Genomic DNA, 14,861 nt, shown 5'->3' with positions numbered 1-14,861 from the left:
TTTTAGACTTTGAGAAGGCATTTGACAATTTGAGCTGGACTTTCTTGATTACTGTCTTAGAGAAGATGAATTTTGGAGGGAATTTTATTCAATGAATAAAGTCAATCTACACATCACAAACTATGCAGGTAGTGGTAAATGGAGAACTATCAACAGTGTTTGAGATCCAAAGGGGAACATGACAAGGATGTCCCCTTGCCCTACAAGTGTTGTGTAGAGATATCAGACAAGATGAAAGACTACAAGGCGCAAAGATTAAAAATGAATGCTTCAAATTAAGAGCATTTGCAGATGATATGGTTTTGATCTTAGAAAAACCTTTAAAAGACATCGAGTTTGTTGTTGGCAACCTTCAGTCTCGAAAGACTATGGTATCGCACTCTGAATGGTGGTTCTGGAACAGCATCTAGTGTGGCTGAAAAGGCCAATTCAGGAGTGACAATCCCTTCCACACTGGGAGCAAGTGCAGTCTGTCCCTGGTCTGTCTCCCTGGCTTTGGGCCTTCCTTCTTTGCCTCTTTGCCTCAGTCAAGACATCGAGTAGTTGATGGTTAAGTTGAAGAAGTCTGAATCATTAGCAGGATTAAAGATAAATAAACAGAAAACTAAAATTTTATCTAAAAATATGAATATACAAGACCAATCGAAGTTGATGAATAAGACCAAGTTCAAAGTGGAAAAAAAGATTAAGTATTTAGGTATTATTTTGACAAACATGAACTGTATGTTATTTCAAAATAATAATGTTAAATTTTGGTGTGAAATCAGAAAAGATTTTGCAAGATGGGAAAGGTTGAAATTATCTTTTTTGGGAAGGATATCAAAATTACCGAAAATGCTTTTTTCTTTTCCAGAATATACCAATATTACTCTCTGATAAACCTTATAAAGAGTGGCAGAAAGATGTGACAGGTTTTATATGGCAAGGGAAAAAACCGAGAGTGAAATTTAAGATTTTGCAAGATGCAAAAGAAAGTTTAGGACTGCCAGACCTGAAGACTTATTATGCATCATGTTGTTTTCTGTGGCTTAAAGAATGGATATTGCTGCGAAATAAAAAATGGTTGAAAGAAGGATATGATTTAAGTTTTGGTTGGCACGGATATCTTTGGTATGATAAGTTGAAAGTGAATATGGAATTTAAGAATCATTATGTTAGACATGCACTGTGGAAGATATGGAATCATTATAAGAAAAGGTTTTATAACAAAATTCCACTCTCAACCTCACCACAAGAAGCACATTTTGGTTTGGGAATAGCACAAAGAGACAAATGATTATTGTATAAGAATATATTGAATTTTAACCAAGGTCAATGTATGTTGAAGTCTAGAGAAGAATTGATTGCAGAGGGTTTTGGCTGCCAATGGTTTACGTATCTACAATTATTAGAAAGATTTAAAACTGATAAAAAATTATATTACTTTGAAGAGGGAGAACAACTTTGGAGAAACAACTAAGATCAGATGAGCAAATAATATCTAAAATATATAAATTGCTTTTGAAATTTGAAACAGAACATGAACAGGTCAAAGAATGCATGATCCAGTGGGCAAAAAATGTGGGCCATGAACTCTCAATGGACAGATGGGAGAAACTATGGATAAAACAGATAAAATTTACTCTGAATGTTAACATTAAGGAAAACATATATAAGATGATTTATAAATGGTATGTGACAACAAGTAAACTAGCCAAAATGTATGAAAGTATGTCCAATAGTTGTTGGAAATGTAAGAAACAAGAGGGAACCTTTTACCACATGTGGTGGACGTGTTCAAAAGTAAAAAAAATATTGGTTACAAATTCATGCACAGATACAGTTGATCTTAAGAACAAATATACAGTTGAAACCAGAAGTATTTTTATTAGGTATGGCAGATGAATACGTGGAAAGAAAAAAATGAAATTTTTGTATATGATAAGCGCTGCCAGAATACTCTGTGCTCAATATTGGAAGACTATAAACATACCCTCGATAGAAGAATGGTGGACAAAACTTAGCAACTTTGCAGAGATGGACAAACTCACAACTTTACTTAAGGAGAACTCAACAAAAAACTTCTTGAAAAATTGGAAACCAATTACTGACTTTTTGAAACAGAGAGAAAATAATAATTTAATGTATTATGGATTTGAAGATTGGTTTTAAAGGATTAAATAATAATATAGACTAACATTTGTTAATGTTTAGACTTTATGTATCTAAAATATAAGTAGTAGGAATTTTTTGGCTTCGCTCTTGCTACACCATTAGAGTATTGTTTATGTATATGTTTATGTATTTTATGTTTATTATAGTTTATTAAAAAATAAGAGCTGCCATGACTTCCAGTGGCAAGAAGCCATGTGCTTGGAAAAACCAAACTGCAGGCGCACGGATGCAAACCCGGCACATTAAGAGCCAGCAAGACTGGTGCTTGACACAACGTCCCTGTCGACACAGATTCCCCCCCCCCCCAGGTAACTGAAGCCACTGTGTGACTCCCTTCCACCCCCCAATTTCATGCCCTTCTGCAACTCTGGTGGAAGCACTTACCTGGAGAATGAAAGAACTCCTCATGTTCTCCGGCAAATTACTCAGCATCTCGGTGTAGCATCGCATCAAACTCAGGAGCCAAAAGTTGGCAGAAGCAGATTCCTCGTCTGCCGTATAAGTAAAAGGATCCACCATATAGATGACGACAGCAGGTGGGTAGGCATGGCTATCCGCCGACTCGGGCTCTGTGGGAATTCCTATCCTCTCCCTCTCAGTGGAACTGGAACAGAAAAGGGCACGTTGTGTGCAAGTTTACTAGGAGGTGACAGATGTGGACATTAAACCCATTTCTGCTCAGCCCACAGGTGTAAACATTTGATTTATATTGCATAAATGCAACGTTCGGCAGATATGACTTAAGCCAAGAAGGCTGGAGTAAGTGATGAAAAAGCATCCCAAGAAAGAGTATGGTCTTGCTCAAAGGGGATTTCTCAAGGCATAGCAATAAAGAATTCTGATAATTATACAATTATAAAGCTGTGCTTAATCTTGTTATTTTGGTCTATCCTAAAGCCTAGAGGTGGACCGCAACGTAAACATAAAGACAACAGACCATCATCCAACAAAGACCTTAGCATATTTAAGCTCACTGAAATCAGTGGGTTCAAGCAAGTGTAATTAACTAATTCTGAATTCACACAGTGGATTGCGACCAGTGTTTTTGGCTCTGCACTTTGGCTCGGTTGGGTTTGCTCAGCAATGTGTGTTGAAGGTACAGACATGTTGGGGCCGGCAATCTGAAATGTTGACAAGACCTGTTCTAAGATATAAGAGTACATGGGTGCTGAAAGAAAATCAAGAAAATGACCAGGCAGATAGGAAATACCAATAGACCCTTTGGCTATCATAGTTTGTTACACAAAATTGCTTGTCCTACCAGAGAAACTGAAGACAATAACACATCCTTCGATAGCAACTAGGACAGCTGGTAACCATGGAGGTGGGAAAGGGTGAATCCTTCAACCACGTCAGAATTGTTATTCTACCTCCAGGCCATAGTATTCAGAAAATTAACCCACTAGATAAGGGCAAGGGAAGGTCAACAGGTAGTGGATCAACTTACATAAAGAATGAAGTTCTTCCATTTTGAAATAATCAAATACAGCGTAAGATACATCCATTGACAGCACTGCTTCTCAACCAGTGGTACTCGTACCACTGGTGGTACTTGAGATGGCGTCCAGTGGTCCTTGCAAAAGCCCCAGATCCCTGCCACCTGGCAGTGAAACCAACAATGCAACAAACAGGTAGGAGGCTGGCTCAATGGGCAGAACTCCAGCATGCATTTTTCATGCACTTGAAAAACTACTCCCGTCTGCCCAGAGCCTCTTACCAGTGTTTGCTGCACGGCGTCTGGCCTCCAAATCTGGAAGTAACTAGTGATGACATCATTACCAGTTACTTCCGCTGGTACTTCCATTGGACCGTGCAAAGTGGAACGGCGGGGGACAAAGTTGAGAAGCACTGATCTACAGTATTAAAGTCTATTAAACTTCTGTAAAAAGTACAGAAGTATCTGTTTTCTCCTGTTTGTACTTTTCTTAATTGGTTGAGGAGGAGTTAACACATGTTAAATGTATGAAGTTATGGATATCGTAATTTGGGTTACAATTTGGTTGTATGTGGATTTTTTAAAAACTATGTAAATGTTAATGATCACACAAACACATTACCCCAATATTCTGGAAGGAAAATCTCCTGTACACCTGTACCGTACACAGTTGCCGGACCTACCTTTCCTGTCCCTCTTGCTGCTGTTGAGATGAGTTATGCCCCGACTCTGTGTCTCCTCCTGAGACTGTGCTTCCTTGGGGTCTCTCTGTGGAACTGTCCCCTGGGATCGGGTTCTGGCCTTGAGGCAAGCCACTGCTGAACCCTGAAGAGGAGGTAGTGCTTGTCTGGTTAATACTGGGGGCGGTGGAGGCTGCGGCTGATAGCTGGGGCACGGTGGATCCAGAGGCCGAGCTGCTGCCTGTCGGGAGGTTTGTGGTTCCACCATTGGGGGTGGAAGTGAAGGAACTGCCAGCTGGGGGAGCTCCGGGCGCGGCAATGCAGGTGGGGTTGGAGGGTGCAGAGGCTGCATTTCCAGACAGAGATTGTTCCTGGCTTGCTGGCGGGGATGGTGATGTCTGATGCTTGGGTGGCACCAGCAGGCTACTATCGAGCTGCAAAGTGGCTAAATAAGGTGCTGGAAAAGAAAAGAAAAAAACACAATGGAGTAAGACGAGATCACAGCCAAGGATCACAACTGCCTGAAGAAAAAGTCTTTGGGGGGATGGGACAGGACACAACATACAGCCTAATCTTTCAAAATAGCAGCAGGTAGACAATTGGGGCCGTGACAAATACTTCACTGAGACTCTTGTGCATTTTGCAGAGCTGCTGCAGCGATACAGGAATGTGTATGTGAATACACACAGAAGCCAATTTTGTATTGCTGGTTTGAGCTGCCGGGGGGTGGGGGGGGGGAGAGAAGCTGTGCATCTGTAATGCGACACTTAATTTTGCAAGAGAACTCCTGGAACTAGGTCACAGTTGGTGCTATTTGAGGATTCCGTTCCAGTGGGCTGTTCTTGCCTCTGCATAGAGAACTCCAGACCTGCCGGTGGCTGCTCTGGAGTGAAACAAAAGAACAGGACTGCCTGGCCTCACAGCCCCTGGAACCCCTTGCCACTTTGCAGCACACAGTCAGTCCACCAGCCAAAAGCAAGTGGGCAGAACCCACTACCTTGAAGCCTGACTCTGAATTATTTGAAGCATTTATTCCCACCCCCCCCCCCCAAATTGTTGTGCACTTTTTATTGATGCATCATGTTCTTCTTGATTTGGGGGGTTTGACACTGTAAGCGGCTTTGAGTATCACAGAATCACAGTATACAAATTACATGAGATTCACAAGAGGGAAAAGTGAATATTATTGCACAGATTGGCAGGTGAGGGGTTACCTAATACATTAAGAATGCTCTAGTTTGGGGCCGACAACATATGACCTCACAGGTTCTGTCCAGGATCTCCATATAATTCTATAGAGACTCCATGTGTTCAGTTCCCTGCCTCAAATGACTTCAGATTGCTCTACGTAAAACCATGTACTCTCAAATCTACACATTTTGCACTCTCTCCTCCAGCATTTAACATCTCAACTAAGCTGGTGCATGAAGGAAAACTAAAACAGACCATATATCCAACCACACATGAAAATATTCTTACTATAGTGCTTGACTCAGGATAATGTCATATCTTCTCCTAGGGCACAATCAATCAAAAACATTGGTCTGAAACTACTTGCATATGAAACAGAAAAATTCTGATGTCAGGTCTAACATGACAATTAGTTAAGTGCCCCAGAATTCAAAGGGCCACACGGCAGAGAAGTCAGCAATACGACCACAGAATCAAAATAAAACAAGCAAACAAAAAATCAAGAATGTAAATTGTTCAATACACACCCCAGACTAGTGCATAAACAGACTAGTTTAGACTAAACATCGTAACCATTTGTCCAGGTACAAGCCTGGCTGCGGAGACAGATAATGTCATACTACAGGCACATCCTTTTTCATCTGTTGCATAAAGCATGGGCAGCAAATGCAAGGCTGGTTGAAACGATGGGGGGAGTTTGCAGAGATGAAGCTGCACCAGGCATTTATGGGAAATCCCTTCAACTTTCTTAACCTATGCTTAGATTGCTTTAAAAAAGGGAACAGATAAATCCAGTTGTTTAACCCATTCCTGCCCAGCCCACAAGTGTACACATATGATCGCTGTTGTGTATATGCAGCGCTGGGCAGAAATAGCTTAAAAAGTTAATAGCCCTTAAAGATATCTAGAACTTCCATGAGAAAGGGCAGTACAGGTGGAACCTCTTCACCCACTGAGGTTCTGTTCCTGGACCCTCTGCTGGTCACATCTGGGAAGTCTGGCAGGGAGGGCAATCCAAGGGTCCAGCATTCATGGTGGGGCAAATCCACAGATGCCGAATTCACGGATGGAGGCCCCACCTATATAACTCAGAGAAATGAGGTGCTGTGGATGAAGGGAGATTGAAGCTTAGACACCCTACTGGTAAGTTTTCCAGAAAAATGTAGCAGGATGCTGGACAGGCAGACCTTAGAACCTATCCATTAGGGCTGTTGTTTTGTTCCTAAACCACACGGATGTCCTCAACAAACTTACTATAAGCCTATTATGTAAACATATTCACTTAGAAGAGACAAGCCCATGGGAAGCCTGCAAGGTGTACTCTGCATTCAAACAAAGAAGACGTGTTGGGTAGAAAAACCACCCACCGAAAGCCACTTCTGCCCTGGCCTGTCTCTGCTTACCTAGATGGTGACGACAGACTTGCGCGTACAGTTTGAGCCTGGAATGATTGTCACAGTCTTCACTGCCCCAGGGTGGATTAAACCAGTCGCTCACAAGCTCATCTGCCAGCTTCTGGGCCACCGTTTTGCCCACTCGCATGATTCCATCGTGCAGCACTTTGCAGATTGGTTTATGTTGGCCAAGCCGACACATCTGGGGGAGGGGGATGAGCACAAGGAGGGAAAGTTGAATTGCAGCAGCAAAATATACACCCACAGATCAGTTATGCCCAGGCATGCCCCGAAGTCCCAACATGCACCCAGAATCAAATTGGATTTTTCATTAGCTACAAAAGCAGAAAATCCAGTTTTCGCTTTGTTTACAATTAAGCAAACACCATAAAGGACACGTTGCCTCTCAGAATCTATGGGCACAAAGGGAAACCATTTCTGTGGGACTTAAGAGCAGCCAGAGTGCCAGCTGCCATTACTTTCAGTGGGAGTCGGGCTGTCCAAACCCTCTCTGGTTTGCACGCTAAAGGATCAAGCAAATTACTAAGGAACTTCGCTTCCCCACCCCACCACTGCCCCCGGCAACGGATCTGCAAAGGGAAATACTGGCCCAGTTCCTATTACACACTTCATCTCTTTCCTTACACGTTACTGCATCCTAGTGGATAGTGAAAATATTACTTCGGTCATGGGCTGTACAAACAGGTAAATTCCTCTGAGAACAAGGTGGGGGTGTAAATGGAAAGGCACCCCCAGTGAGGAACGTGGCTGGCATGAATAATAAAGTTGAAAAAGTATTTTGCCGGTGATCCATATCAGCAGGTTTTTCCAAGACATTTTCTACAGCCGTGTCATGACAGTGCAATTCCCCTTCTTCCCCTGAATGGTCCCATCAGATGACTTTCCCCTTACTGGTCTTTAAGCAGGTGACAAAGACAGACTTATTTTGCCAGGCACTGGGTGGCTGATTTTAGTTTATTTTTTAAGTGCTACGTGTTCTGTTTTTTAAATTTTTTTTTTACTTGTTTCAAATGATGGTTTCATTTCTTGTTCAATTTACTCGTTTGCCACCACTGGAAGTCTTTATACCTGAACAGTGGGCTTTAAAAAAAACAAAACACCATGCATCTTTTAATAAAGACTATTTCAGGTACGTGGTTACCAACAGCAACCTTCTCTGCTATGAGAATTTGCTGCTTTAATCATCCGTTCCATGCCTCTTCTCGTGCCAGGTTAGCTCGCTAATAACAGGTTTGGGCAATGCAGACTTGGATGTATAGAAAACAAAACACGCACGCAACCAAGGCAAGTGCTTGGTATAACTCCTTAAAAATATGGGGGAAAAGATCATGAACTACCAACCTCGTATACGGCGCTCAAGTCCCTGAAGAAAGTTTTGGCTCCATCAAGCAAGGCCTCATTTTCGGGACACAACACGATGTAGGCAACGTCCCGGTGGCCCCCGTACGGGTCCAGCAGCAGCCTCTCCCAAAACGGCAAGGAGAACGGAGAGATTGTCAGGAAGTCCTTGTCGTAGCCAACCAAAAGAGTAGGGATCGGGAGAGGCTCCGGGGACTCCTCCGAACCTGAACCGAGAAGAAGAGGGAATTAGAGAACTCCAACTATGAAGTGACTGTCAGATGCTTGGGGCTACTTAGTTTGGAAAGAGCCTGTCGTTTTGGGCAGAGTAAAAAATGGTTATTGAGGTTTAGAAGTTGTCCCTGGAAATGCTTCCAAGACCAGATGTTCACCTCCCACTGACACAGCCCTAATTGTGTCACTGTGAAAACTGAATTCTTCCTTTGGGCGGGGCGAACAATGTTCACCATGATAGCTGCATGGAATGCCATTATATAAGCATCACCAGCACCTATATCCCATAATGGCACACTGACTCCCGAAACCCACCTCAGGAATACAACATATCATATCCTTCCTTGATCTGGAGACTGTGCACCATGGGAAGGGGCACAGCTAATCCGACATAGAAATGTAGTACTGTACCGTAGGTACCCCGTCCTGCCATCTTATGGAACTGTTGCCAGGTGAGGGGTCCTTGGACGTGCTGGATGTTTTCCCAGGTCCTGCCTGTCCGTTTTTTCTGGATGGCATCCTGCAGGAAGGGCTGGAGAGACAGAAGCATGCGCACCACATCCTGGGAAGACAGCATGCTGATGTCCAGCACTGCAAACAGAGAGGAAACTGGAGTCAGGGAGGGAGAGGGAGGGGCAGACGTCAAGATCTCCTTTTACCCAACAGCTCCTTTCAACTTTGCTCTACACCAGAGGGGTCCAAATTTTTTGGCAGGAGGGCCAAATCATCTCTCTGACACTAAGTTGGGGGTCAGGAAAAAAAAAGAATTAATTTACATTTCAAATTTGAATTGAAATTTAAATAAATGAATATATTAGAGATGGAACTTACATGAATGAATGAAGGTCTTGCAAAATTGTTGGAAAGATTTTCAGATTCTGTTACTGACACAATGCCAAACAGTCACAAACCCTTTTAAAAGGGTTTGGAGGCTTTATTTCTACATAGTAAGTGAATTACACAAGCCAACTGATTCAGTTTGGATACAAATGTTCACTCTTCGTTTCCCATCCTGTTTCTCAAAGAACCACACCCAGAAAATTACATTAAATAATGTGAGATAAAAAAAACAAGTTACCTATGTGACACTGTATGTCATTTCCACCTCCTTACTGGGCATATTATGACAGGTTTGGTGCATGGTCCCACCTCTAATTAGGAGGTCATTCTGACCTGCATCTCAAAATATTCCTGGCCCACAACTTTGGTTATACAAGATCCTGGAATTTTCCCTTTGGGAAAGTTATGATCTACATGTTCTGCCAATCATGATCTCTTTGGGTCACTTTGACATATTGACACTCCTAACCTGTTTCTGAGGGGAACAACAGTCATTCTCTTGGCTCCAATTTCAGTTATTTTTCTTAAACTAGAGAAGATAAGTTAACCCTCTAAAATCTCTATCACAATAGCTCATGGTCTATAAAAGGCCTTGCACAAAGCAAGGCTGGCCTTTCCTTTGCTGCCAGTGCTGCATCACAGATGTGAAACAGCAAGCAGTGGAGGAGCCATCGTACCACAGCTCATGCGAGAGGTTGAACTGTTGGCCTTCACTCTGAGAGCAGTTGTGTCAGAGACTCATTGGAGATTAGGGGGTCCCCGTGGGCCGGATTGGGAGTCTTCGAGGGCTGCAAGTGGCCCTAGGGCCGGGGTTTGGGCACTCCTGCTCTACACCCAAAGACTTTTATATTCCAGATTTAAGCCATTTCTGCCCAACACTGAATATGTGCAACAAGGATCAAATGTGTACACCTGTGGGTTGGGAAGAAATGGGTTAATCATGATGCTCTGTTTTTTAACCACTTTTATAGAATGTCTCCAATATTTTTTAAAGAACTGACAAACACTGAAAAGTTGAGAACTGTTTCCCTTGCACATGAACATCAAATTTTTCCCAAGATTGTATATCACTGTCCTACAGAAAACTATCTTGAGAAACCATATTTCTCTCAATGAATCATGGGAATGAAAATCTAAGCCATTAAGGCACTGGTAAAAGAATAGCTTGTTGTGGACAAATGTTCTTGTATTCAAGAGCAATTTTAAGAATTGCCTTTAATAAATAGTTTTGCCTTTAAATAATTGCATGGTGTTTGACTTTATTAATTTAACTCTGTTCCACGGATAAACGCTCGAGTGAGATTTTAAGATTGTAGAAAAAGTCTTTCAACACTTGGGAAAATGGGAATGGTTCAGTGAACTGCAACTGATAAAATCAGGCTTGCATGCACAATAACTGTAAATTAAGGAAGATTCTCCCTTGGGGGAAAAAAAAATCAAAGTGTGGTACACTGGAGGAAGATATCGATCAGATCTGCATTTAAATCCCTAATCTGCCAAGACGCTAATTTACCCAAAGCCACCCAATGAGGCTCTCTCTGGGACTCTAAAATGGGACATAACACCACACTCTCGTCTGCCAGCCCTCCAAGGAAAGACACGCAAAGGTGAAACTTTGCAAGTGGTAGTAACAATACAATCTACTTATCTGTGGAGCTCAATCATTACCAGAACTGGAGGGACCCCTCCCCACTCCATCCCAGATATTCCTAATAGTAATTTTTCTTTTAAGTTCATTTAAGCTGCAATTAAAACAGTCTAGGCAGCAAATGTTACCCATTTAAATTAATTTAGGACTTTGAAGAACACAAACTTTAAAAGGAGTGCTGCAAATCTAATAGTTTCAGAGCAATTGAAGTGCACCTCATGAACCACTTCATGAGAGGTTTTAAGCACATATTAAAACATGTAATGTGTGAATGAGGCAAGGAGGTTCTTGCAAACATGGGCATTGTACAGACACACTTGGTAGGGGAACTGTGACAGACCAACCGGAACTGCAGCCCCCTTTGTGCATGTGCTTTACATGCCTCTCTAGGCTTTTGCCAGAGAAGTGGAAGCTGCTTATGAGCCAGAGATACATGTCTATGCAACGCATTTACAGACCAGAGATACAAGTCTATGCAGCACATTTACAAGCACAACAAGTAGTTGCTTCTTGCCAAGCCCCAGAAATCTCCAGAATGACACTTGCCAGCAGCTTTGGAAGCTTGCAGGAGTTTCAAAAGGAGCTGATGAAGAGAGTGAGGGGCTGAAAAAGAACAAGAGCCCCATCAAGCAGAACCCCTGACATTAGGAGGTCTCCCAACAGGCGAGTCTGGACTCAGAAGAAGGATGCAACACAGCTTGGTTCTGAGGCTTAGGCCACACAGCTTGCTAATCTGCCTCGGCTAACAGTCCTGCATGCATCAAGTTCCACCCAAGAGCTGTGCTTTGGAGGGATTGTTTCAGCCAAGGTCTCCAATCTTCAGTGGGTCCCCCTCAGTCCCCCACCCACCTTCCTCTGCTACAATATCCCCTCTGCTCTCTGCCTTCCTACTCTGCATCCTCTTTCTCTCTGAAACAAAAGCAGGATGCTGCAATTCCACCTTCTGCCCCTCCCATTTGGCCTGGAAGGGGCTGAACGATGCAACAGCAGCACCAGCTAGACAGCTGCTGCTGGACTGTGTGGTCATCGACTTGCCCGCTCCTCTTGCCTGCTGGACTCTTGAGTCTCACATTGCAAAGTTGGCAACTTAAGGTAGGTCCCAGCCTTGCAGTATGGCATGACTGAGCTACAACTTCCCAGTGGCTGCCCTTCTTTGCCAAAAAAGAATGCCTCCACCTGGACACCCTCATTCCCTCAGCAAACTGCTGTGAATTAAGACCCCGACAGTGATCAGAGGAACCACACTGTCAGGCCTTTGGCAACCCAGGCCCTGAATTGTTGCAAGCCAGGATGCAGCAGGAGGGGCCTTGATGTCCAGGCCTGGCGTGAAATGCAGCAAAGGAACAGCTGCACTGTATATGCTTGTGATTAGCAATCAGCTGCACCTGTTGCAGGTGGGAGTCACGTGACTTGGGGAGAGATGTGTGCATAGTCACATAGGCTATGGTGGAGTGGTGCAATGCACCACTGGACAGCCAATCAGAGTGGGTCACAAGACTGTCTTGTGACTATGAGGTCACCCTACTCTGGCTGGCTGGCCCCCGTATATATGGGGCAAGCACAGACACCAAGATGCGGGTTGTTGTGGTGGAGTTTCTGCATGCCGTGCTGCTGGTTTGTGTACTGATTCGGACTGCCTTCTCGTGACTGTGACCTGCTATATCCCTGACTTCTGGACCGTTTGACTGACTACTCTTCTGCCTGCTCCTTTTACCAATACCTGCTTCTGCAACAAACAAGCCCATGTCTGCTTCTTTGGCTCTGTTTGGGATCGCCTGCTTCTTGTGCTGTCTTCCTACGCTCCCCAGCCACTCTGCTATAGGGAAAGCAAGGGCTATCCTCCCCTGCTGACCTGACAATGGGGAAGCAGACGTTTCAGCAAGTTTGTCATTAACATTCCACGCCAACTTACTTATTTATTCCTCCTCTTGGCGCTTCTATGGATTTTGTTTTGCCATTATGCAATGACACTGAATAACACTATGCAACACAAATATTGTTTATGTTGTGATTTTTAACAACGTGGTTGAACTTTTAACATTTCTTATACAATTCAGAGTCCCCGATTCCAACAGTAATCTTAAATTTTTTTTTGTATCATCAAAAGTTTTTTGGTTATCTTAAATTTTGTGTTGCATTCTATTACCTCATGCACTGTGAATACTATATAACTGCATAGCATAAATTGCATCTTAACTTTTGAAACTATGCCAAAAATAGCAGCACTATTTTGCACTAAAACTAACAAACATTCAGATGAACCTGAAATTGTTCAAATTTTGTTACACACTGTAATAAAATGATGCTCAACACATAAAAGCATTATTCTAAAAAGAACAAAAAAACATACCGTTGCTGTGAGGCCAAGAGTGAACGGTGGCGCTTCTGACCAGGGCTTCGTCCACTTTGCCACCAGTAGGGTTGTCCACATACTGCCGGCCTTGTTCCAAGGCGTTGAAGCACTCGATCCAGGAGTCGTTGCTCTCTGCCTGAACTCTGTCGTAACTCCAGTTCGTGTACGGGAGCGTCTGCCGGCTGTTGGCAGAGAGGTGGTCCAGATAGCTCAGAGAGGCGAAAGGCTGGGTGTGTTGATTCTGCAGGAGGAGGAGGAGGCTCGTGGGGGGCTCCTGAACCCTTCTGGAACCCTCTCCTAGCTGAGGAATTAAGGTGGTCTGACACATCATCAACCTCCTCTCTGCGATTTGGCCAATGTCGGACATCCTACCGAAGATGTCCAACTCGTCCTCGATGAACAGCCCCGAGTTGTACCCCAGTTTGCGGTTCATAATTGCACTGAATCCACAAGTGCACCGATACTGGTCCTCGTTGGACGAATCTGGGATATACAGCCCCACATCTGCACCTTTAATATTCATGTTGCACGCACAAATGCAACAGCTGTCAAAGTTGCTATCTTTAAAGATGTTCAGCACGGAGTCCGAAAGGATGAGTGTGACGTACAGGCTGTGGGCTTCCAAAATCGGCTGGACAGTGGCCGGCTCCACAGAGTTGAGAGGCCGGGTGGTCGAGGGTGTAGAGGCTGGTGAGCCCTGGTCTGTGCTGTCGTACTTTACAGATCCTTGTCCGCTGGCTGTGCCCCCACCTCTAGGAGTCCTTGGGGTCCTGGGTGTGCGTGGTGTAGGGACAGAGAAACGAGGAGTGGCTGGAGAAGGCAGGACTCCTGCCCCACTATTGCTGGCTGGGGCTGCACTGTTTAACGTCACCGGGGTGCTCATTTGGGGTGTGTTCATCTGAAGATAATCTTGATCTGTCAAGCTCCCAACACTGGGCACGTTGCTACAAGCAGATAAGAAAACAAGAAAGGATATCTGGTTGAGCTTATAATTTCTTCAAACAGTGTTAGTCTAGCAGGGAGGTAAGTACAAAGGCCTTTGGAAACGAACAGCCCTCCCGTGATGAGAGCTGAAGACATTTCCAAAGCATGTCACAGACAATCTTATCAATCACAGACTCTGACAGTGTAGAACAGAGTGAAAAATGGACTAAAACCGTGAACTCACACACAAAAAACAGGATGGTCAGTATTGGCACTGCAATACTTGGGAGGAAACATGGAATTCAAAATCTATACCTAACCAAAGATCCACAAGGGAAGCACTGCAAATCACTCTGAGCTATAGGAACATATACACATTGCTCTGTTCTTAAAGAACAACAGGATTTAAAGGACTTGCTTTTCAATATAGATGAAGCTTATTTAAAAGATTTATAATCTGCCTTTCTTAGTGTAGGTTCGAGGTGGCATACAACACTGAACTCACAACACAACCAACACACACAGTCCTTTCAACGGTGATAAAATGATGAACAGACACAGTCAAATAAAAACCCATATAGCAACTTTTCCACGACAGGGCAAAAAATTTTAACAAGTCTGGAAAGGATTTCAGTAAAAGTATCGGAAT

The 14,861-nt window shown here is 43.6% G+C and overlaps 1 protein-coding gene across 1 annotated transcript in view; it reads right to left on the bottom strand.

Annotated features, from left to right (window-relative positions):
• The window catches only part of LOC136634523 (mediator of RNA polymerase II transcription subunit 13-like), a 195,983-nt gene that overhangs the window by 20,214 nt on the left and 160,908 nt on the right, over nt 1-14,861 (bottom strand). The window contains exons 17-22 of the mRNA XM_066610067.1: nt 13,286-14,232; nt 8,859-9,038; nt 8,217-8,440; nt 6,864-7,056; nt 4,273-4,726; nt 2,539-2,758 (exon numbers count right to left, since the gene is read on the bottom strand). Of these exons, the coding sequence (XP_066466164.1) occupies nt 2,539-2,758; nt 4,273-4,726; nt 6,864-7,056; nt 8,217-8,440; nt 8,859-9,038; nt 13,286-14,232 (2,218 nt within the window). The remainder of the gene's footprint in view (nt 1-2,538; nt 2,759-4,272; nt 4,727-6,863; nt 7,057-8,216; nt 8,441-8,858; nt 9,039-13,285; nt 14,233-14,861) is intronic.

The sequence above is a fragment of the Tiliqua scincoides genome, chromosome 14 (genome assembly GCF_035046505.1).
Source record: "Tiliqua scincoides isolate rTilSci1 chromosome 14, rTilSci1.hap2, whole genome shotgun sequence".
NCBI lineage: Eukaryota > Metazoa > Chordata > Lepidosauria > Squamata > Scincidae > Tiliqua > Tiliqua scincoides.
Note: the sequence above shows the minus strand (reverse complement) of the source record. Positions and strands in the feature narration are given on the sequence as shown.